Raw genomic sequence first — 24,271 nt, forward strand, 5'->3', positions numbered from 1 at the left:
TTACTGGTTAGACTATGCTGCGTCCCAAAAAGTTACTTTAAAGGGGAACTTCAATCAAAAGTTCAAATGTAAGGTTTTGTTTGGAACCTTTTAATATTTCAAATGATATTTCCACCTTGTGTGTAACCCAGAGCTGTTTGTCAAAATCTATAGTAGAGCACTGAAGCTGATGATGTCATAGGGTCACTGTGCACCATTGTGGCTCATTGCATAGATTTACTTTGACAATTATAAAGACATTTTAAAAGTTTAAAGGCTTTATTACTTATTTACAGCAATTCAGTTGCTAAATCTTTGCACATTTTCTGCAATTATTTTCCCTGAATGGCTTGAGGGGAGGGAACGTAACCATGCGACATCATACTTTTAGAAGGCATTATGGTCCTTTTAGGGAGGGTGGAATAAAGCATTGTATTTGAAACACACTCTCAATAAACTATATCAATAATGAGGAGCAACATGGACAACCACAATTACATTTTTTGTATTGCCCTTTACACTTATGATAGTTACAACATTTAAACTATGTTGGTTACATGTTGGTCATGGTTAAAACATCTGAATGGTTAAACCATGGTCAGTTATAGTTAAATATCTGCATGGTTAGACCAGAGTAGTTCATGGTAAAACATCTGCCACAGTAGCATGCCTTACTTGGTGGTGTTGAGTGGTAGTCTGCAGGGCACCGAGTCCCGGATGCAGGAGTTGGTGCCTGGGTCGGCGGGCTCCACAATGACAAAGGGCCTCTCCTCCAGGGTGACCACCCTGAGGTGCTGGGTGTCATCCAGCGGCTTGAGGAAGGAGCCGTAACGTGAAAAGGGCTGGATAATGAGATCCAGAACACCGTTCTGCCACGTGCCAACCTGCAGGAGATCATTTAGAGCCACTTAGAAAGTATATGGAGCGTGAGGAGGAAAAAAGGAAGCCTTTGTGCGACGCAGTGTCTCTTTTGTTCACCGCGGCGGTTTGTGGTAAGTGTGGCATGTACTAAACACTTAAGAGTGTTTCGGTGTCTCGGTGGTCAAGCCGAGACCAGAAGCGAACGCGACCTGTGTTGAAGTGATTCACTAATTAATTCAAGTGAGTACTTTGAGAGAACCATTTCCTCAGTTCTTCTTCAGGGTCACTTGAAGTTGATAGGTTCTAATATCACTGCAATGTATTAGACGTATACATATGTCGATCATGGAATGGCCTACACATGTATATATTATTATCCTAATATTTGAAATGGTGGTTATTTTATACTATAGGGAACAGTAAGTCACAGTATTTATGGATCTATGGAGACTATAGACGCACAGTATATCATAAGCGGTCATGTGTAAACGTGTCTCCGACCAATACAATTTGATTTGATTTGATTTGAAGTTGTCTGACTTTTTCCATCATGTAATGTAGTCTGGGGTCAAAAACTGGTCCCAGAGCTCAATCGTCCACTGCTTGTTCACTCAAACCCAACTGATCAGAGCACTCAGAGGAGATGGGAAATGAACATAAGGAGCGCTACTACAGGGACCATGTTATCCTACAGCTGCAACTGGGTGAGATTAACCCACCTTGACAGTATGGAGGCATATCACGATTCATGCTGAACAAATTACTCCTGTCGTGAATGGATATCATGGAATCCCTACGCCTTGAGGCAACAATGTGGGAAAACATCCAGAGTGATGAAAGGTTAGTTGAAAACAGCAGGAATGGAGTGAACGGAGAGCTGAGGCAAGCACATGGGCTTTCTCTCTCTCGGGGGGACAAACATTAGACGTCGAGTTAGCCTGTTAACGAAAGCTAACAAGGTTGACAAAACGTTAAGGAGGAGTAAGTAGGCACATCCGATGGACCGTGATAGTGCGGTTAGCGTGGTTAGCAAGGTGAGGGGAGAGAGTGTGTGTATGTGTGTGTGAGGATGAGTTAGCCAGACTTGATGGGTGTAAAAGTACAGCTGCACCATTGAGAGCATCCTGACTGGTTGCATCACTACCTGGTATGGCAACTGCTCGGCCTCAGACTGCAAGGCACTACAGAGGGTAGTGTGTACGGCCCAGTACATCACTGGGGCCAAGCTTCCTGCCATCCAGGACCTGGCGGTGTCAGAGGAAGGCCCTAAGAATTGTCAAAGACTCCAGCCACCTTAGTCATAGACTGTTCTCTCTGGTACCGCACGGCAAGCAGCACCGGAGCACCAAGTCTAGGTCCAAGAGGCTTCTAAACAGCTTCTACCCCCAAGCCATAAGACTCCTGAACATCTAATCAAATGGCTACCCAGACTATTTGCATTGCCCCCCTCTTTTACGCTGCTGCTACTCTCTGTTTATGATCTATGCATTGTCCCTTTAATAACTCTACCTACATGTACATATTACCTCAATTACCTCGACTAACCGGTGCCCCCGCACATTGACTCTGTACCGGTACCCCGTGTATATATCCTCGCTATTGTTATTTTTACTGCTGCTCTTTAATTATTTGTTACTTTTATTTTGTATTATTTTATTTTGTATTTTTTTGTGTGATTCTTTTTGGTATTCTTTCTTAAAACTGCATTGTTGGTTAAGGGCTTGTAAGTAAGCATTTCACTGAAAGGTTGTATTGGCACCTGTTGTATTCGGTGCATGTGACAAATAAAATTTGATTTGATTTGAAATGGTGGTTAGCCAGGTTAGCGAGCGTGTCAACTAATTAGCGGTTAGCACACTAACTCACTGACCTCCTCCCAGCCTTTCCCCTCGGAGTAGGAAATCACGTCCAGCACCGGATTGGACAGGTAGCCGTCGCTGTTGAACGAGTAGTCCCGGCCACTCAGCGTAATGTTATTGAAGAACCTGGAAGACAGGGAATGGAGTGAGAGAATGGCAGACAGAAAGAGAAAGAGAGAGAGAAATAGAAACAGGGAAACAGAGAGAAATAGAGGGGCACACGAGACAACTTTCAGCACAGACAGACAGAGAAACTGAGAAATGGGAGATGGAAAAACAGAGAAATGGAGAGGCATGCTAGACTTTCAGCAAGCTTCAAGTTTTAGCAGGAAGTGACAGGGAAGGCAATGAGAGAGTGGCAGAGAGAGAGAGAGAGAGAGAGAGAGAGAGAGAGAGAGAGAGAGAGAGAAAGCAGGGGACACTTAATCCTAGATATCTTTCATGTGTCTTCAGTTGCAAGCTTTGTAGTTCAAAGATCCAAAAACGGAAGAGGGAGAGTGGCAGGGTGAGAGACAGCAGGATGCAGGTGGGCAGTTAGGCAATACACTAGAGATCTCTCTATGTCCCAAGCTGCTTGTTATTATGTTCCAGCCATGTACAGTTACAGGTAGCTACGTCACATAAAATATAAATAAATGACTTCATTAATAAAACGTGAACTTGGCTTTGAAGTAACCAAAGTTCTGCAAACGGCAGGTCGTTTCTGCTTATCACATGAATAATGTGCAGCGCCTGTAAGTATTTGAGACTTGCAAAGACTGCAGTATGCAGAGAGGTAGGGTAGGCATGCTATTTTCCATAATCTTCAACGCATCTGTACCTCGTTGATATTGAGAGTGCTAATGGTTTCCTAGCCCCTCTGATATTCAGGGGTAAAAGCTATAAAGCAAACCACACTAGCTGTTGGCTTTCATGTGGAATATTTTGCTGTTAGGGGCAGTGTGTCTGTTGCAGAGTCTGAGATGCTTCTATGTCCCCATGACAACACTGCACCTAAAAGCACCATTCACAGAGGACACCAGTCAGATAGAATGTTAAAAACTCCCTTCCTTCGAATGGCATTTGGAATTAGTCGTCAGAGCGTTCTTGTTTTCATGATGCAGCAATCTGCATTTCATTTCATTTTTTCCATTTTTTATTTCGGCCATTATTTATGTAACCAGTGTGAAATGGCTAGGGTCCCTGGTTCAAGCCCAGGTATGGGTGAGGAGAGGGACGGAAGGAACACTGTTACATTTATACGAGGTTGTCACATAAAAAGCCTACCACACAATATGAGATTTTTAAATACGTCTCACCCAATGCCCTCTCTCTGACTTCACAAGAGTATTGAGCTGAATTATGACTTATCATTTCTGGGGTTTTCTATATCATATCATATAGCAGGAGGAATTGTTCACATTCTGGCACATGGTAAGACAGGCTGAAGCCCTACTGCTAGGGGCTATGTTGGTCTTCAAATCCATCCTGTTGCTACTGTATACAGTATATAAGGGGCAATAATGGAATGCAAACTAATGTAATGCAATGCAAATGAGCTAGAGGGCCTTATATGTACAGTACCAGCCAAAGGTTTGGACACACCTACTCATTCAAGGGTTTTTCATGGCCTAGTGATTCTATGATATCTATTCACAACAGGAGGAATTTGTTCAGCATGAATTGTGCAATTATTTTTACTATTTTCTACATTATAGAATAATAGTGCAGACATCAAAACTATGAAATAACACATATGGAATTACGAAGTAACCCAAAATGTTTTAAACAAATCAAAATATATTTTATATTTTAGTAGCCACCCTTTGCCTTGATGACAGCTTTGCACACTCTTGGCATTCTCTCAACCAGCTTCACCTGGAATGCTTTTCCAATAGTCTTGAAGGAGTTCCCACATATGCTGAGCACTTGTTGGCTGCTTTTCCTTCACTCTGCGGTCCAACTCATCCCAAACCATCTCAATTGGGTTGAGGTCAGGTGATTGTGGAGGCCAGGTCACCTGATGCAGCACTCCATCACTCTCCTTCTTGGTCAAATAGCCCTTACACAGCTGGAGGTGTGTTGGGTCATTGTCCTGGTAAACAAATGATAGTCCCACTAAGCGCAAACCAGATGGGATGGCGTATCGCTGCAGAATGCTTTGGTAGCCATGATGGTTAAGTGTGCCTTGAATTCTAAATAAATCACTAACAGTGTCACCAGCAAAGCACCCCCACACCAAACACTTCAAACCTCCTCCTCCATGCTTCACGGTGGGAACCACAAAGACCACAAAGACACAACGGTTGGAAACAAAAATCTACAATTTGGACTCATCAGACCAAAGGACAGATTTCCACCGGTCTAATATCCATTGCTCGTGTTTCTTTGCCCAAGCAAGTCTCTTCTTATTATTGGTGTCCTTTAGTAGTGGTTTCTTTGCAGCAATTCCCATGGGGCGGCGCACAATTGGCCCAGCGTCGTCCAGGGTAGGGGAGGGAATGGCCGGCAGGGATGTAGCTCAGTTGGTAGTGCATGGCGTTTGCAATGCCCGGGTTGTGGGTTCGATTCCCACGGGGGGCCAGTATGAAAAAATAAAAAAATAATATATGCACTCACTAACTGTAAGTCGCTCTGGATAAGAGCGTCTGCTAAATGACTAAAATGTCAATGTTATTCGACCATGAAGGCCTGATTCACGTAGTCTCCTCTGAACAGTTGATGTTGAGATGTGTCTGTTACTTGAACTCTATGAAGCATTTATTTGGGCTGCAATTTCTGAGGCTGGTAACTCTAATGAACTTATCCTCTGCAGCAGAGGTAACTCTGGGTCTTCCTTTCCTGTGGCGGTCCTCATGAGATCCAGTTTCATCATAGCGCTTGATGGTTTTTGCGACTGCACTTGAAGAAACTTTCAAAGTGCTTGAAATGTTCTGTATTGACTGACCTTCATGTCTTATAGTAATGATGGACTGTCGTTTCTCTTTGCTTATTTGAGCTGTTCTTGCCATAATATGGACTTGGTCTTTTACCAAATAGGGCTATCTTATGTATACCACTCCTACCTTGTCACAACACAACTGATTGGCTCAAATGCATTAAGAAGGAAATAAATTCCACAAATTAACTTTTAATAAGGCACACCTGTTAATTGAAATGCATTCCAGGTGACTGCCTCATGAAGCTGGTTGAGAGAATGCCAAGAGTGTGGAAAACAGTCATCAAGGCAAAGGGTGGCTACTTTGAAGAATCTCAAATATAAAATATATGTTGATTTATTTAACACATTTTTGGTTACTACATGAATGTAGAAAATAGTAAAAATAAAGAAAAACCCTGGAATGAGTAGGTGTGTTCAAACATTTGACTGGTACTGTATGTAAGGACTGAATGAAGGAGTCATAAAGGGCATTATTACTTTTCACATATGATTTGTTAAACAAAGCCCATAAAGAGAATACTGACGGCGAATAGAAATCCAAACCCAAGCGTAAAGAAATGAAAGCAGAAAACACCCTTGGTCTCTATTCTACATTCAAATTATTATTTCATGGTTTGGAAAAAGAGAGAAAAAATCCTGCTGACAAATACCAAACTATTCAGTAGTTGCTTTTCTTATAAGATGAAAAAAGATAATGTGTTAATGTTAGCATTCACTTAAACTCTGCAATCTCACTGATCTCTCTTGGTGAGTGCCATGTTGTCATGGCAACACACAGTCATTGACATTACATGTGTTTCCACTGATGCCGAACAATGTGAGGTGAACAAGCTACGGAATATTTGAATATAGATTTGTCTCTCATGCCGTAACAAAGACAACTCATAATGGCTAATGCATTCAGACAGAGAAGGATGGAGGAATAGAGAGAGAGAGAGAGAGAGAGAGAGAGAGGGAGAGAGAAGACAGGAAAGAGAGAGAGAGGGATAGGCAGAGAGGGAAAGAGAGTGAGAGAGCGAGAGAGAGAGAGAGAGTGAGTGATATGGGGCGTAGGGGTGGAGGGTTGGGGGGGGCAGGGGGGGTGATTAGCTATTTAAACATCAGACAACATTCGCATTAATGTACTCGCTTTAGAGCTGCATGCCTCACTGGTGCCAGCGCCTTCATTCGGAAACGGGACGGGCCATGTGGTGGGAGGGGGGAGGGTGTCCCTATTCTGTTGACAGTGCCCCTGCCATGATAGCGATGGCTCGGGAGATACAGAGAGAGGCCAGAGGAGCTCTGGTGGCTAGTTGGGTTCATGGCTGTGTGTGACTGCCTCCGATATTTCTACCCTGCATTTGTATTTGTATTTGTATTTATTAAGGATCAACATTAGCTGCTGCCAAGGTCCATTAACATTAAGGCAGTAATATACAATTTAAAATATTACATTACATTTCATAACCCTTTTCACAACACATTAAGTGTGTGCCCTCAGGCCACTACTCTACTACCACATATCTAAGCCACCATTATCAATTATCCTATTTACATGTAAAACGATGCCGCATCAGATCCCTTTTAGAGTCGGACCAAGGGAGAAGAGAGATGGGGAAAAGGAAGAGAAAGAGGGAAGAGATGGAGTGATGAGAAAAAGAGTGAAGCAGGGAGAAAGAGAGGAGAGAGAGGGTTGTGAAATGGCAATAGATGGGAGAGCGTGGGAGGGAAGGAGGGAGGGAGGGGAGAGAGAAGGAAATTAGATTGAGGATGAGATTGAATGGTGTAATAAAAACAATGCATAAAGAGCATAGCTGTGGGAGAGATAGAGGGAGGAGAGAGGGGTGCAGGGCTGACAGAGGTGCAGAGAGGTACGGAAGGGGATGCTGGTGAAAGATAGAAAGGGTTGTGAGAGAAAGAAGGGAGAGTGGTGAGATGTAGATAATTGTAGTTTTATCTTGACTGGTCAAATAAATGTATTAAAGAGACCCATTATAGCTGACACATTAACAATGAATGAACAGTAAGTGGTAATTAATGAATTAATTGGTACCATTTAGGCCTTTGGTAAAACTTTATTTGCCTTCAGAAAGTATTCACACCCCTTGACTTTTTCCACATTTTGTTGTGTTACAGCCTGAATATAAAATTGATTAAATTGAGATTTCTTGTAATAATGTCAAAGTGGAATTATGTTTTTAGAAATTTGTACAAATTAATACAAAATGAAAAGCTGAAATGTCGTGTCAATAAGTATTGTTATGGTATGTCTAAATACGTTCAGGAGTAAAAATGTGCTTAACAAGTCACATAATAAGTTGCATGGACTCACTCTGTGTGCAATAATAGTGTTTAACATGATTTTTGAATGACTAACTCATTTCTGTACCACACACATACAATTATATGTAAGGTCCCTCAGTCGAGCAGTGAATTTCAAAGACAGGTTCAACATCAAAGACCAGGGAGGTTTTCCAATGCCTCGCAAAGAAGGGCACCTATTTGTAGGGTAAAAATAAAAAAGGTAGACTTTGAATATCCCTTTGAGCATGGTGAAGTTATTAATTACACTTTGGATGGTGTATCAATACACCCAGTCACTACAAAGATACAGGTGTCCTTCCTAACTCAGTTACCAGAGAGGAAGGAAACTGCTCAGGGATTTCACCATGAGGCCAATGGTGACTTTAAAACAGTTACATAGTTTAGTTACAGAGTTTAATGGCTGTTATAGGAGAAAACTGAGGATGGATCAACAACATTGTAGTTCCTCAACAATACTAAACTAATTGACTGAGTGAAAAGACGTAAGCCTGTACAGATTTTTTTTTCTCCAAAACATGCCTCCTGTTTCCAACAAGGCACTAAAATAATGCTGCAAACATTGTGGCAAAGCAATTCACTTTTTGTCCTGAATTCAAAGTGTTATGTTTTTGGACAAATCCAATTCAACACATTACTGAGTACCACTCTCCATATTTTCAAGCATAGTGGTGGCTGCATCATGTTCTGGGTATGATTGTAATCGTTAAGGACTGGGGAGTTTTTCAGGATAAAAAAACTAACGGAATTGAGGCACAGGTAATATCCTAGAGGAAAACCTGGTTCCGCCTGCTTTCCACCAGACACTGGGAGATGAATTCACCTTTCTGCAGGACAATAACCTACAACACAAGGCCAAATCTACACTATAGTTTCTTACCAAGAAGACAGTGAACGTTCCTGAGTGGCTGAGTAACAGTTTTTACTTAAATCTGCTTGAAAATCTATGGCAAGACCTGAAAATGGTTGTCTAGCAATGATCAACACCCAATTTGCCAGAGCTTGAAGAATTTTGAAAAGAATAATAGGTAGCTAAATGTTGCACAATCCAGGTGTGCAAAGCTCTGTTAGACTTACCCAGAAAGACTTACAGATGTAATCGCTGCCAAAGGGGATTCTAACGTCTATTGACTCAGGGGTGTGAATACTTATGTAAATTAGATATTTCTGTATTTCATTTTCAATACATTTGTAAACATTTCTAAAAACACGCTTTCACTTTGTCATTATGGGTTATTGTGTATAGATTGTGAGAATAAAAAATAAAAAATCCATTTTGAATTCAGGCTGTAACACAACAAAATGTGGAATAAGTCAAGGGGTATGAATACTTTCTGAAGGCACTGTATCTACAGCCTATCAGTATCATTTCAACTAACAATCTACTAACCTTAGGCCTAACCCTAACCCTTATCCTAACCCTAAACTTAACCCTAGTCCTAACCCTTACTCTAAACCTAACCCTAACTGTAACCTTAGCAAGCAGTTGCTTATCAACAGATAGTTTGAAGATAGTATGACCATCTGTACAGCATCTACAGATCCAAATAACTATCCAAATAAAGTATGACCAGGCCTTTGTAGTTATTACGGATTACATCCTCATCAGTTCATTTAATCCCCCAATGCTAGTCAATAAACTAGCTTGATTCGCATAGACAAGTCATGTATCTTTAACATGATTTATATGGACTCAACATTTTACATTTACATTTCAGTCATTTAGCAGACGCTCTTATCCAGAGCGACTTACAGTTAGTGAGTGCATACATTTTTCATACATGTCATGTACAGTATCTTTAACTTGATTCACATTGACTTAACAAGTCATGTATCTGTAGCCCCTTTCCTGCAGTCAAATGACCAAATCATCCTCCAGTGACCTCATGGGTGGAATGTTATTAATATTTTTAATAATTTCATAATTAATACACTTTTTTTGCTGAAAATCCGGTGTTTCTATGTCAAACGGTCTTGTTATATTTCAGTCTTCTGTGATGTATATAAAGTGTAATATTGGGATGCAAACTCAAAATTGAATACATTTCAGCTCTATATCTGACATGGTACAGATGTCTTCTTTTTTTAAGCCCATAACCATGTGTGTGAGGTGTATACTTTTGTTTCAAAGTAGATTTGTTTAAGACTACCAAGAAACACTCTGTGTGACCCTGATTTAGCCCACTGCAGTAAAAGGTAATTAACTTGATTTGCAGCGACTCAACAAGTCTTGCACCTTTAACTTGATTCATATGGACATAAGTCATGTCTCTTTAACTTGATTCACAAATTAGCATGGTTCATGTATATTTAATTCAACACAAGAACATGGCTCATGTTCTGATTCTGATTCATTACTTTATTCTGACACGTACTGTATCCGGACAGACATGGACATACTGTATGTACAAATGGCTCATGTATCTTTCAGACAAATGTACTGAATGAATGACAGGAGGGACTTGGAGGAGTCACCTATGAGACACGGTTGACAGGCAGCAAAAGACAGACGGAGGGAGATACAGAGACTTCTCATACACAACTGGGAACTAGACAGGGAGAGAGAGATAAAATGAGGGTGAGAGAGAGAGCGAGAGAGAGAGAGAGAGAGAGAGAGGGGGGGGTTGAGGTGTTTCAGCTGTTGATGGGGAGAGAGAGGCAGTCAAGGGGGAGAGAGAGAGAGAGAGGGCAGAGACAGACACAAAGAGATAATCAGAGATGACAGAGAAAGGCTGAGAGAGAGAGAGAGAGAGAGAGAGAGAGAGAGAGAGAGAGAGAGAGAGAGAGAGAGAGAGAGAGAGAGAGAGAGAGAGAGAGAGAGAGAGAGAGAGAGAGAGAGAGAGAGAAGGAAAGACAAAGAGGCAGAGACACAGAGACATAGAGAGGCAGACATAGACAGAGACAGAAAGAGAGAGAGGGGGAGAAAGAGAAGAGAGAGAATGAGAGGCAGAGAGACACTGAGGATAGAGAGAAGCAGATGGACAGAAAGAGGCAGGCAGAGAAATAGAGAGAGAAGGAGATGGAGAGAAAGAAGCAGAGAGAGAGCGAGAGAGAGAGAGAGAGAGAGAGAGAGAGAGAGACAGAGAGAGAGAGAGAGAGAGAGAGAGAGAGCAGTGAGAGAGAGAGAGAGAGAGAGAGAGAGAGAGAGAGAGAGAGAGAGCAGTGAGAGAGAGAGAGAGAGAGAGCAGTGAGAGAGAGAGAGAGAGAGAGAGAGAGAGAGAGAGAGAGAGAGAGAGAAGCAGCCAGCAGCAGCAAGTGCCAGTCCTCTGCCACAGCTGAGCAGTTCTCCCCCCTGAGAGTTCTGAAGGAGCACCTCCGCTCTCCTCACCTGATCCTGTCTGGCACCCTCTGCGTCTGGTTGCCATCTGTCTGGCAGTTGCCTGCGAAGAAGTGTGGCCCTCGGGCCCAGCCATACTCCTTCCTCAAAGCCATGGCTCCGTGGGTCAGCACAGACACCCCTTTGGCGATCCTCCTGCGGGGCTCGTCCCTCCAGCCCTGCGGACGCACTGCGAACAAGGCCTTGGGGAGGCCCTCCAGGCCAAGGCCGGACAGGGCTGGCCCCACGGCGAACCACATGTGGGAGTGTCCGGCCTGACCCGAGGCCCAGGCCGCCTTGAAGATCAGTGCGGCCTCCTCCTGGGAGCAGTAGAGGAGACGCACCTGGAAGGAGCGGGGGAGGAGGATGGGAAGAAGAGGGTAGGGGAGGGGGGGAGCGAGCGGTTAAGTGGGAGTCTTGTTGGACCGAACTAGGTCAAATGATGTCAGTCACACTGTGGCAGTTTTGGGGGAGTTGCTGACCCCATTCACTGCCCTCTTTGAAAACATCTCAATTCAGACCATTTCCCACTCAGGCTGCAGCAGTGGACAGTATTTTGAGCAAAATGTCATATTATTTTTCTCTTTTTAAATTCTATTATTTCTTATTTACATACAGTGCCTTGCAAAAGTATTCATCCCCCTTAGCATTTTTCCTATTTTGTTGCATTACAACCTGTCATTTTTATTTGCATTTAATGTAATGGACATACACAAAATAGTCCAAATCGGTGAAGTGGAATGAAAAAAATAACTTGTTTCAAAAAATTCAAAAAAATTAAGAACGGAAAAGTTGTGCGTGCATATGTATTCACCCCCTTTGCTATGAAGCCCCTAAGTAAGATCTGGTGCAACTAATTACCTTCAGAAGTCACATAATTAGTTCAATAAAGTCCACCTGTGTGCAATCTAAGTGTCACATGATCTCAGTATATATACACCTGTTCTGAAAGGCCCCAGAGTCTGCAACACCACTAAGCAAGGAGCACCACCAAGCAAGCGGCACCATGAAGACCAAGGAGCTCTCCAAACAGGTCAGGGACAAAGTTGTGGAGAAGTACAGATCAGGGTTGGATTATAAAAAAATATCAGAAACTTTGAACATCCCACGGAGCACCATTAAATCCATTATTAAAAAATGGAAAGAATATGGCACCGCAACAAACCTGCCAAGAGAGGGCCACCCACCAAAACTCACGGACCAGGCAAGGACGGCATTAATCAGAGAGGCAACAAAGAGACCAAATATAGCCTTGAAGGAGCTGCAAAGCTCCACAGCAGATATTGGAGTATCTGTCCATAGGACCACTTTAAGCCAAACACTCCACAGAGCTGGGCTTTTCGGAAGAGTGGCCAGAAAAAAGCCATTGCTTAAAGAAAGAAATAAGCAAACACGTTTGGTGTTCGCCAAAGGGCATGTGGGAGACTCCCCAAACATATGGAAGAAGGTACTCTGGTCAGATGAGACTAAAATTGAGCTTTTTGGCAATCAAGGAAAATGCTATGTCTGGCGCAAACCCAACACCTCTCATCACCCCGAGAACACCATCCCCAGAGTGAAGCATGGTGGTGGCAGCATCATGCTGTGGGGATGTTTTTCATCGGCAGGGACTAGGGAAATACAGGGAAATTCTTGAGGGAAACCTGTTTCAGTCTTCCAGAGATTTGAGACTAGGACAGAGGTTCACCTTCCAGCAGGACAATGACCCTAAGCATACTGCTAAAGCAACACTTGAGTGGTTTAAGGGGAAACATTGAAATGTCTTGGAATGGCCTAGTCAAAGCCCAGACCTCAATCCAATTGAGAATCTGTGGTATGGCTTAAAGATTGCTGTACAGCAGCAGAACCCATCCAACTTGAAGGAACTGGAGCAGTTTTACATTGAAGAATGGGCATAAATCCCAGTGGCTGGATGTGCCAAGCTTATAGAGACATAGCCCAAGAGACTTGAAGCTGTAATTGCTGCAAAAGGTGGCTCTACAAAGTATTGACTTTGGGGGGGGTGAATAGTTATGCACGCTCAAGTTTTCAGTTTTTTTGTCTTATTTGTTGTTTGTTTCACAATCAAAAATATTTTGCATCTTCAAAGTGGTAGGCATGTTGTGTAAATCAAATGATACAAACCCCCCACAAATCCATTTTAATTCCAGGTTGTAAGGCAACAAAATAGGAAAAATGCCAAGGGGGGTGAATACTTTCGCAAGCCACTGTATGTGTCAAAAAGACCATCTACAGCAGGGTTTCAATTACATGGAAGAAAATCCTAAATTCACCATCCCAGGTCTAACTATTTTAAGTATTCCAGTTAATTTATTAAGTATTCTGAAAAATTGGCAGAATGTCTTAGCATATTTCCAAGACAGGTGATTGGAGTGTCTTTCAGGTAATTGGATACCAAGACAATTCTGTACTAATTAGACTCCACAGCAGGGTCCCCGGGAACAAGGTGGAGAAAGACTGTCCTGCTGTACAGGTACACTGCAATGAAAGGACGACGGCATGAAATACAACAAAGGTCCCCACAGTCCTGTGCCTGGGGCTGGTATAGCGGGTTGAGCTACCATCTGCAGCACAGTCTGATGGTCTATGGAGCTTTTAGCGCAGACTGGGAATTCACAGGACATTTACATTTAAGTCATTTAGCAGACGCTCTTATCCAGAGCGACTTACAGGAGCAATTAGGGTTAAGTGCCTTGCTTAAGGGCAAATTGACAGATTTTTCACCTACTCGGCTCGGGTATTAGAACCAGCGACCTTTCGGTTACTGGCACAACGCTCTTACCCACTAAGCTACCTGCCGCCCAACCGGACACAACTGCATGTTTACACTTTCAGTGTGGGATCCAACCCCAGTCACACAGCTATTCAGTGTGGGATCCAACCCCAGTCACACAGCTATTCTGTAGTCTCCCTTCTACCTTCAACCCTGTCTAAAGAAATAAAAATGACTAAATGATTAAGAAGAGTGAATAAAAAGGTCCCCAGTGTAGACCTGGGTTCAATCCCCAGCGTCTGTCCTTCCTGTGTCTCCCCTCTTCATCAGTATTCCCCTCTACTTCTGTACCATTAGAAAAAGATGAAGCATAAAAATATGGCAAATAAAAAAAATGGAAGGTCGTCGCCGTCTCACCTGCGCCTCGTTCTCCTTGAGCAGCCTGCGTGTGCGCGTCCCTCCCGGGTCGTCGGTGACGTTGAGCATGACCACGCCCTTCTTCTCCCAGCCGATGAAGGATCCGTCCGTCAGGCCCTCCACCATGGCCAGGAAGTCCTCGTAGCCATGGTGACGTGTAGCCACCACGGAAAAGGAGGTCCAGTCAAACTCCTCCAGCACCTCGAAGATCACGTCCAGCTGCATGGCTGTGGAGCAGGTGAACTGGAGGTAGATGGAGCCACTCTCCTAAAGAGTGAAATGGGTTTTCAGGACACGGAAAGAGAAAGAGAGTGCAGTGAACTGGAGGACGGTGCTGTCTCCTAGAGGGTTGTGTTCAGTAGGGAGAAAACATTTTGAAGCTGAGTGAAATGGGGAGGTAGTAAGTGAACAGAGTTTTATTTTCTGCTTTTGCCTCCTGAGACCCCCCAAAAAATAACATTTTGGTGGGATTACATATATATTTTTTACATATCAGAAGTGTTTGGGGTGAGAAAAAACATGTTACCAAGAAAAGAATGTGAAAAAATATTGTTATTTATCTTTTATTGTAAGTGCAAAATTGTTCTCTGTAGTGGTCATTAGGACGTAAATATTATACATTTACATTACAGTCAATGGGTACAGCAGCTGAAAAACATTTACATTACAGTCAATGGGTACAGTAGGTGAAAAACCTAGTTGCGGCATCCGGGACCACTACAGAGGACATTTCTTGATAAGCTCTTAATTTAGCTCTTATTTCATGTGAAAAAAGTTCTACACGGTCCTGAAAACCCACTTAACTATTCCTGAGATATTCACTTACTAGAAGCAATTTCAATATCAAACTCACAAAAATTATCATTAATAATTACACACACTTCGTAAAATTGTTCCATTAAATGTGCTAATTTTCACGCCAGCCATTTTTCAAAGAACCAGGAAGATAAAGTTGTCAAGGTCACACCCCCACGCATGTGATATCATTGAAAAGCCCAGAATGTCCTCTCAAATAATACAGTGGCCTGTATGGCCTCAGCGATACGGACCAAGAACGGATGTCCACTAGAGAGGACAAAAATGAATTGCTGGGTCTCAGGAGGATAGAAGAGGAATCAAGGCCTCGTATTCACAATGAGTCTCAGAGTAGGAGTGCTGATATAGAATCAGTTTTGCATTTTAGATCATAATGAGTAAGATACATGGACAGGAGAGACCTGATCCTAGATCAGCACTCCTACGCTGAGACGTTTTATGAATACAGTGGAGTCCAGTATCTTGTTTAATAGGGAGAAAACATTTTGTAAAAGTGTGAAACGAGGAGGTAGTATCTGAACTTGTCCAATAAGAACACAGTTTCTCCCTACTGAACATGGTCCATGTTGAGAGTAATGTAAAATGAGAATGACAGTGTGAGCTTAATTAAATAATAATAATAATATGCCATTTAGCAGACGCTTTTATCCAAAGCGACTTACAGTCATGCGTGCATACATTTTTTGTGTATGGGTGGTCCCAGGGATCGAACCCACTACCTTGGCGTTACAAACGCCGTGCTCTACCAGCTGAGCTACAGATTCAATCCTACACGCTTAGTCCAGTTGCTTAGTCTGATGAAGGTCTTTTTAGACCATAACGTTGGTTAGAAAGATCCATTAAAGTTGTGGTGCATCAAGTTTCTTACCTATTCTGTGGCTTTACATTCATGCCATTGCAATTTTACCCATGGTTAAATAGGCCTATAATCACACAATGTCTATGGGTACTATAAAAACCCTACTACAGCTGCTACCCTCAGGTAGACTCATTTCAAAGCCTCCTGTTTTCAGAGTAACTACATGCGTAGATAGTAGTTTTTACACAAAGACACCGTGCAAACATCGATATGGCCATTGTAATTGAATTCCAGTCTCAATAGCCTTCCTCCCTTTCTTTGTCTGTCTTGTGTAGACATGTGACAGGGACTACTGTGATGTCTTTCCAGTACAATCCTACAGTATGTCCCAAATGGCAACCTATTCCCTTTATAGTGCATTACTTTTGACCAGAGCCTTATGGGCCCTGGTTAAAAGTAGTGCACTATGTAGGGAATAGGGTGTCGTTTGGAACACACTATGTATCTCCCTTTGTTTTTTTTAACCAGATGTGTGTTAAATTATTAGTTATTCACTGTGCCACTATTTCTATTTTTTATAAAAAATTGTAATCTTATCTTTAACTCTGCATTGTTAGAAAAGGCCCTGAAAGTAAGCATTTCACTGTTAGTCTACATCTGTTGTCTATTTGACAAATCATTTTTATTTCATTTTATTTCAATTAAAAAGACGTGCCTTCCTCTCCTTGACTCCTTTCCTTTATCTTCACTGATCTGACCAGACTGGACAAGTAAAAGTGATATGAGGAAAGCCTACAATTGTCCAGTTCTTTTAGATTAGATTAGGATAAGAACAGATTGAGGAATGGAGAGAGGAATGGAAGATACTGTACTGAAAGGTTTAAGTACAAGTAGAGGATAAGGTTTCTAGACCCTTATACATAAGACAGACAAGATAACAGAGGCATAGATGGGTAAAGACACTTAAAAATGTTTCTTGTTAGAAAATACAAAATACTTTTGCCAAGTAATGTATTGAATTAAAATATGTGCAAGTAGCCCCATTAACTACAACAACATTCTCAGTAACGATTACAGAAACGTTGTACTTGCTATGACTGTGATGTCGTTGTTTATCTACCTTAGTTGAATTCACTGACTGCTTTAAGACACTCTGGATAATAGTGTCTGCTAAATGACCAAAATGTAAATGTGTAAAAATGAGCACTTGCAAAGCACATTGGGTATTATTTTCTAATGAGCTCTGCCCCCAAACAATTAGTATTTTAATCAAATGTGGCCTTGTTTGTGGGCAGAGCTCGTTCAAATAATACCCAGTGTGCTATGCAAGTGTTCATTTTTCAATTCTGGTCATTTATCAGACACTCTTATCATACCCTAGTGCCATCATACTTCTGATACCAATGCAGCAAATTTGGGGTGATAGGGGGCCACAAAATTGTGAACCGCTATAAAAACAATGGTACAGAAAAGTATTTTGTATTGTCCCAAACTCGGACCTAGGGACCCCAAGTAGTGCACATTTTGTGTTTTGCCCTAGCACTACACAACTGATTCAAATAAACAAATATTGATGATTAGTTGATTACTTGAATCAGCTGTGTAGTGCTAGGGCAAAAAACTAAATGTGCACCCCTTGGGGTCCCCGGGACCGAGTTTGGGAAACACTGCTCTAAAGTATCTTGTTACAAAATACATTGGATTGTAGTTCAGGACAGTGAAATACAAATGACAAAATACTCAAAAGTAATTGAAATAGGTATTTCAAATACATTTAACAGAAATACTGCCCATCTCTGAACAGAGGGATACAATTTAGAAGGAACTACACTACTAGTCAAAAGTTTGGACACACCTACTCATTCAAGGGGTTTTCTTTATTTTTACTATTTTTTACATTGTAGAATAATAGTGAAGACATCAAAACTATGAAATAACCCATATGGAATCATGTAGTAACCAAAAAAGTGTTAAACAAATCAGAATGTAGTTTATATTTGAGATTCTTCAAATAGGCACCCTTTGCCTTTATGACAGCTTTCCACACTCTTGGCATTCTCTCAACCAGCTTCACCTGGAATGCTTTTCCAACAGTCTTGAAGGAGTTCCCACATATGCTGAGCACATGTTGGCTGCTTTTCCTTCACTATGCCGTCCGACTCATCCCAAACCATCTCAATTGCATTGAGGTCGGGGGATTGTGGAGGCCAGGTCATCTGATGCAGCACTCCATCACTCTCCTTCTTGGTAAAATAGCCCTTACACAGCCTGGAGGTGTGTTGGGTCATTGTCCTGTTGAAAAACAAATGATAGTCCCACTAAGCCCAAACCAGATGGGATGGCGTATGCAAAGAGTCAATATTTGCAGTATTGACCCTTCTTTTCAAAACCTCTGCAATTCGCCCTGGCATGCTGTCAATTAACTTCTGGGCCACATCCTGATTGATGGCAGCCCATTCTTGCATAATCAATGCCTCCTTGCTCGCACACGCTTTTTCAGTTCTACCCACAAATCTTCTATAGGATTGAGGTCAGGGCTTTGTGATGGCCACTCCAATACCTTGACTTTGTTGTCCTTAAGCCATTTTGCCACAACTTTGGAAGTATGCTTGGGGTCATTGTCCATTTGGAAGACCCATTTGCGACCAAGCTTTAACTTCCTGACTGATGTCTTGAGATGTTGCTTCAATATATCCACATAATTTTCCTTCCTCATGATGCCATCTATTTTGTGAAGTGCACCAGTCCCTCCTGCAGCAAAGCACCCCCACAGCATGATGCTACCACCCCCGTGCTTCACGGTTGAGATGGTGTTCTTCGGCTTGCAAGCATTCCCCTTTTTCCTCCAAACATAACGATGGTCATTATGGCCAAACAGTTCTATTTTTGTTACATCAGACCAGAGGACATTTCTCCAAAAAGTACGATCTTTGTCCCTATGTGCAGTTGCAAACTGTAGTCTGGCTTTTTTATGGCGGTTTTGGAGCAGTGGCTTCTTCCTTGCTGAACGGCCTTTCAGGTTATGTCGATATAGGACTCATTTTACTGTGGATATAGATACTTTTGTACCTGTTTCCTCCAGCATCTTCACAAGGTCCTTTGCTGTTGTTCTGGGATTGATTTGCACTTTTGGAAATTGCTCCCAAGGATGAACCAGACTCGCAGAGGTCTAGAATTATTTTTCTGAGGTCTTGGCTGATTTCTTTGGATTTTCCCATGATGTTAAGCAAAGAGGCACGGAGTTTGAAGGTAGGCCTTGAAATACATCAACAGGTACACCTCCAATTGACTCAAAGTATGTCAATTAGCCTATCAGAAGCTTCTAAAGCCATGACATCATTTTCTGGAATTTTCCAAGCTGTTTAAAGGCACAGTCAACTTAGTGTATGTAAACTTCTGACCCACTGGAATTGTGATACAGTGAATTATAAGTGAAATAATCTGTCTGTAAACAATTGTTGGAAAAATTAATTGTGTCATGCACAAAGTAGATGTCCTAACTGACTTGCCAAAACTATAGTTTGTTAACAATACATTTGTGGAGTGGTTGAAAAACGAGTTTTAATGACTCCAACCTAAGTGTATGTAAACTTCCGACTTCAACTGTACATTTTTCAGAGAGCTACAGTGCATTCGGAAAGTGTTCAGACACCTTGACCTTTTCCACATTTTGTTACATTACAGCCTTACTCTAAAATTATCAATCAACACACAATACCCCATAATGCAATATTTTTGCAAATGTATAAAAAATTAGAAACTGTAATATTACATTTACATAAGTATTCAGACCCTTTACTCAGTACTTTGTTGAAGCACCTTTGGCAGCGATTACAGCTTGAGTCTTTTTGGGTATGACACTACAAGCTTGGCACACCTGTATTTGGGGAGTTTCTCCCATTCTTCTCAGCAGATCCACTCAAGCTCTGTCAGGGTGGATGGGGAGCATCACTGCACAGCTATTTTCAGGTCCACTAGAGATGTTCGATCGGGTTCAAGTCCGGGCTCTGGCTGGGCCACTCAAGAACATTCAGAGACTTGTCCCGAAGCCACTCCTGCGTTGTCTTGGCTGTGTGCTTAGGGTCGTTGTGCTGTTGGAAGGTGAACCTTCGCCCCAGTCTGAGGTACTGAGTGCTCTGGAGCAGGTTTTCATCAAGGATCTCTCTGTACTTTGCTCTGTTCCTCTTTCCCTCGATCCTGACTAGTCTCCCAGTCCCTGCCGCTGAAAAACAGTCCCACAGCATGATGCTGCCACCACCATGCTTCACCGTAGGGATGGTGCCAGGTTTCCTCCAGAAGTGACGCTTGGCATTCAGGCCAAAGAGTTCAATCTTGGTTTCATCAGACCAGAGAATCTTGTTTTGTCTGGCCACTCTATCATTAAGGCCTGATTGGTGGAGTGCTGCAGAGATGGTCGTCCTTCTGGAAGGTTCTCCCATCGCCACAGAGGAACTCTGGAGCTCTGTCAGAGTGGCCATCGGGTTCTTGGTCACCTCCCTGACCAAGGCCCTTCTCCCCCGATTGGTAACTTTGGTCGGGCGGCCAGCTCTAGGAAGAGTCTGGTGGTTCCAAACTTCTTCCATTTAAGAATGCTGGAAGCCACTCTGTTCTTGGGGACCTTCAATGCTGCAGACATTTTTTGGTACCCTTCCCCAGATCTGTGCCTCGACACAATCCTGTCTCGGAGCTCTACGGACAATTCCTTCGACCTCATGGCTTGGTTTTTGCTCTGACATGCACTGTCGACCTTATATAGACAGGTGTGTGCCTTTACAAATCATGTCCAATCAATTGAATTTACCACAGGTGGACTCCAATCAAGTTGTAGAAACATTTTAAGGATGATCAATGGAAACAGGATGCACCTGAGCTCAATGTCGAGTCTCATTGCAAAGGGTCTGAATAATGATGTAAATAAGGTATTTCTGTTTTTGATTTTTTATAAACCTGTTTTCGCTTTGTCATTATGGGGTATTGTGTGAGATTGATGATTTAAAAAAAAATCAATTTTAGAATAAGGCTGTAACGTAACAAAATGTGGAAAAAGTCAAGGGGTCTGAATGCTTTCCGAATGCACTGTTTTTTTTTTATTTTTATTTCACCTTTATTTAACCAGGTAAGCCAGTTGAGAACAGGTTCTCATTTACAACTGCGACCTGGCCAAGATAAAGCAAAGTAGTGCAATAAAAACAACACAGAGTTACATATGGGGTAAAGAAAAAAACATAAAGTCCGAAAATACAACAGAAAATATATATACAGTGTGTGCAAATGTAGCAAGTTATGGAGGTAAGGCAATAAATGGGCTATAGTGCAGAATAATTACAATAGTATTAACACTGGAATGCTAGATGTGCAAGAGATTATGTGCAAATAGAGATACTGGGGTGCAAAAGAGCAAATTAAATAACAATATAGGGATGAGGTAGTTGGGTGGGCTAATTTCAGATGGGCTGTGTACAGGTGCAGTGATCGGTAAGGTGCTCTGACAACTGATGCTTAAAGTTATTGGGGGAGATAAGAGTCTCCAGCTTCAGAGATTTTTGCAATTCGTTCCAGTCATTGGCAGCAGAGAACTGGAAGGAATGGCGGCCAAAGGAGGTGTTGGCTTTGGGAATGACCAGTGAGATATACCTGCTGGAGCGCAGACTACGGGTGGGTGCTGCTATGGTGACCAATGAGCTAAGATAGGGCGGGGATTTGCCTAGCAGTGATTTATAGATGGCCTGGAGCCAGTGGGTTTGACGACGAACATGTAGTGAGGACCAGCCAACAAGAGCGTACAGGTCACAGTGGTGGGTAGTGTATGGGGCTTTGGAGACAAAACGGATGGCACTGTGATAGACTACATCCAATTTGCTGAGTAGAGTGTTGGAGGCTATTTTGTAAATGACATCGCCGAAGTCAAGGATCGGTAGGATAGTCAGTTTTACGAGGGCATGTTTGGCAGCATGAGTGAAGGAGGCTTTGTTGCGAAATAGGAAGCCGATTCTAGATTTAACTTTGGATTGGAGATTCTTTATGTGAGTCTGGAAGTTGAGTTTACAGTCTAACCAGACACCTAGATATTTGTAGTTGTCCACATACTCTAGGTCAGACCCGTCGAGAGTGGTGATTCTAGTCGGGTGGGCGGGTGCTAGCAGCGTTCGATTGAAAAGCATGCATTTAGTTTTACTAGTGTTTAAGAGCAGTTGAAGGCTACTGAAGGATTGTTGTATGGCATTGAAGCTCGTTTGGAGGTTTGTTAACACAGTGTCCAATGAAGGGCCAGATGTATACAAAATGGTGTCGTCTGCGTAGAGGTGGATCTGAGAGTCACCAGCAGCAAGAGCGACATCATTGATATACACGGAGAAAAGTGTCGGCCCAAGAATTGAACCCTGTGGCACCCCCATAGAGACTGCCATAGGTCCAGACAACAGGCCCTCCGATTTGACACACTGAACTCTATCTGAGAAGTAGTTGGTGAACCAGGCGAGGCAGTCATTTGAGAAACCAAGGCTATTTAGTCTGCCAATAAGAATGCGGTGGTTGACAGAGTCGAAAGCCTTGGCCAGGTCGATGAAGACGGCTGCACAGTACTGTCTATTATCAATCGCGGTTATAATATCGTTTAGGACCTTGAGCGTGGCTGAAGTGCACCCGTGACCAGCTCGGAAACCGGATTGCATAAGCGGAGAAGGTACGGTGGTATTCGAAATGGTCGATGATCTGTTTGTTAACTTGGCTTTCGAATACTTTCGAAAGGCAGGGCAGGATGGATATAGGTCTGTAGCAGTTTGGATCTAGAGTGTCACCCCCTTTGAAGAGGGGGGATGACCGCGGCAGCTTTCCAATCTCTGGGGATCTCAGACGTTATGAAAGAGAGGTTGAACAGACTAGTAATAGGGGTTGCGACAATTTCGGCGGCTAGTTTTAGGAAGAAAGGGTCCAGATTGTCTAGCCCAGCTGATTTGTAGGGGTCCAGATTTTGCAGCGCTTTCAAAACATCAACTGTCTGAATTTGTGTGAAGGAGAAGCGGGGGGGGCATGGGCAAGTTGCAGCAGAGGGTGCAGAGTTGGTGGCCGGGTTAGTGGTAGCCAGATGGAAAGCATGGCCAGCTGTAGCAAAATGCTTGTTGAAATTCTCGATTATTGTAGATTTATCGGTGGTGATAGTGTTTCCTAGCCTCAGTGCAGTGGGCAGCTGGGAGGAAGTGCTCTTATTCTCCATGGACTTTACAGTGTCCCAAAACTTTTTGGAGTTAGTGCTACAGGATGCAAATTTCTGTTTGAAAAAGTTAGCCTTTGCTTTCCTGACTGCTTGTGTATATTGGTTCCTAACTTCCCTGAAAAGTTGCATATCGCGGGGGCTATTTGATGCTAATGCTGTACGCCACAGGATGTTTTTGTGCTGGTCAAGGGCAGTCAAGTCTGAGGAGAACCAGGGGCTATATCGGTTCTTAGTTCTGTATTTTTGAATGGGGCATGTTTATTTAAGATTGAGAGGAAATTACTTTTAAGGAACAACCAGGCATCCTCTACTGACGGAATGAGATCTATATCCATCCAGGATACCTGGGCCAGGTCAATTAGGAAGGCCTCCTCGCTAAAGTGTTTTAGGGAGCGTTTGACAGTGATGAGGGGTGGTCGTTTGACCGCGGACCCGTTACGGACGCAGGCAATAAGGCAGTGATCGCTGAGATCCTGGTTGAAGACAGCTGAGGTGTATTTAGAGGGTATATTAGTCAGGATGATATCTATGAGGGTACCCATGTTTAAGGATTTAGGGTTGTACCTGGTAGGTTCGTTGATAATTTGCGTGAGGTTGAGGGCATCTAGCTTGGATTGTAGGATGGCTGGGGTATTAAGCATATCCCAATTTAGGTCACCAAGCAGTACAAACTCAGAGGATAAATGGGGGGCAATCAATTCACATATGGTGTCCAGGGCACAGCTGGGGGCTGAGGGGGGTCTGTAGCAAGCGGCAACAGTGAGAGACTTATTTCTGGAAAGGTGGATTTTTAGAAGTAGAAGCTCAAACTGTTTGGGCACAGACCTGGATAGTATGATAGAGCTCTGCAGGCTATCTCTACAGTAGATTGCAACTCCACCCCCTTTGGCAGTTCTATCTAGACGGAAAATGTTATAGTTGGGGATGGAAATTTCAGAATTTTTGGTGGCCTTCCTGAGCCAGGATTCAGACACTGCTAGAACATCAGGGTTGGCAGAGTGTGCTAACGCAGTGAATAACTCAAACTTAGGAAGTAGACTTCTGATATTTATGTGCAAGAAACCAAGACTTTTGCGA

The 24,271-nt window shown here is 42.8% G+C and overlaps 1 protein-coding gene across 1 annotated transcript in view; it reads right to left on the reverse strand.

The window, feature by feature from the left end:
* Positions 1-24,271, reverse strand: part of grin2da (glutamate receptor, ionotropic, N-methyl D-aspartate 2D, a) — a 54,872-nt gene that overhangs the window by 15,885 nt on the left and 14,716 nt on the right. Inside the window, exons 3-6 of the mRNA XM_041883052.2 lie at positions 14,367-14,633; positions 11,249-11,580; positions 2,711-2,825; positions 655-863 (exon numbers count right to left, since the gene is read on the reverse strand). Of these exons, the coding sequence (XP_041738986.2) occupies positions 655-863; positions 2,711-2,825; positions 11,249-11,580; positions 14,367-14,633 (923 nt within the window). The remainder of the gene's footprint in view (positions 1-654; positions 864-2,710; positions 2,826-11,248; positions 11,581-14,366; positions 14,634-24,271) is intronic.

Source organism: Coregonus clupeaformis, chromosome 8, assembly GCF_020615455.1.
Source record: "Coregonus clupeaformis isolate EN_2021a chromosome 8, ASM2061545v1, whole genome shotgun sequence".
In the NCBI taxonomy this organism is placed as follows: Eukaryota; Metazoa; Chordata; class Actinopteri; order Salmoniformes; family Salmonidae; genus Coregonus; species Coregonus clupeaformis.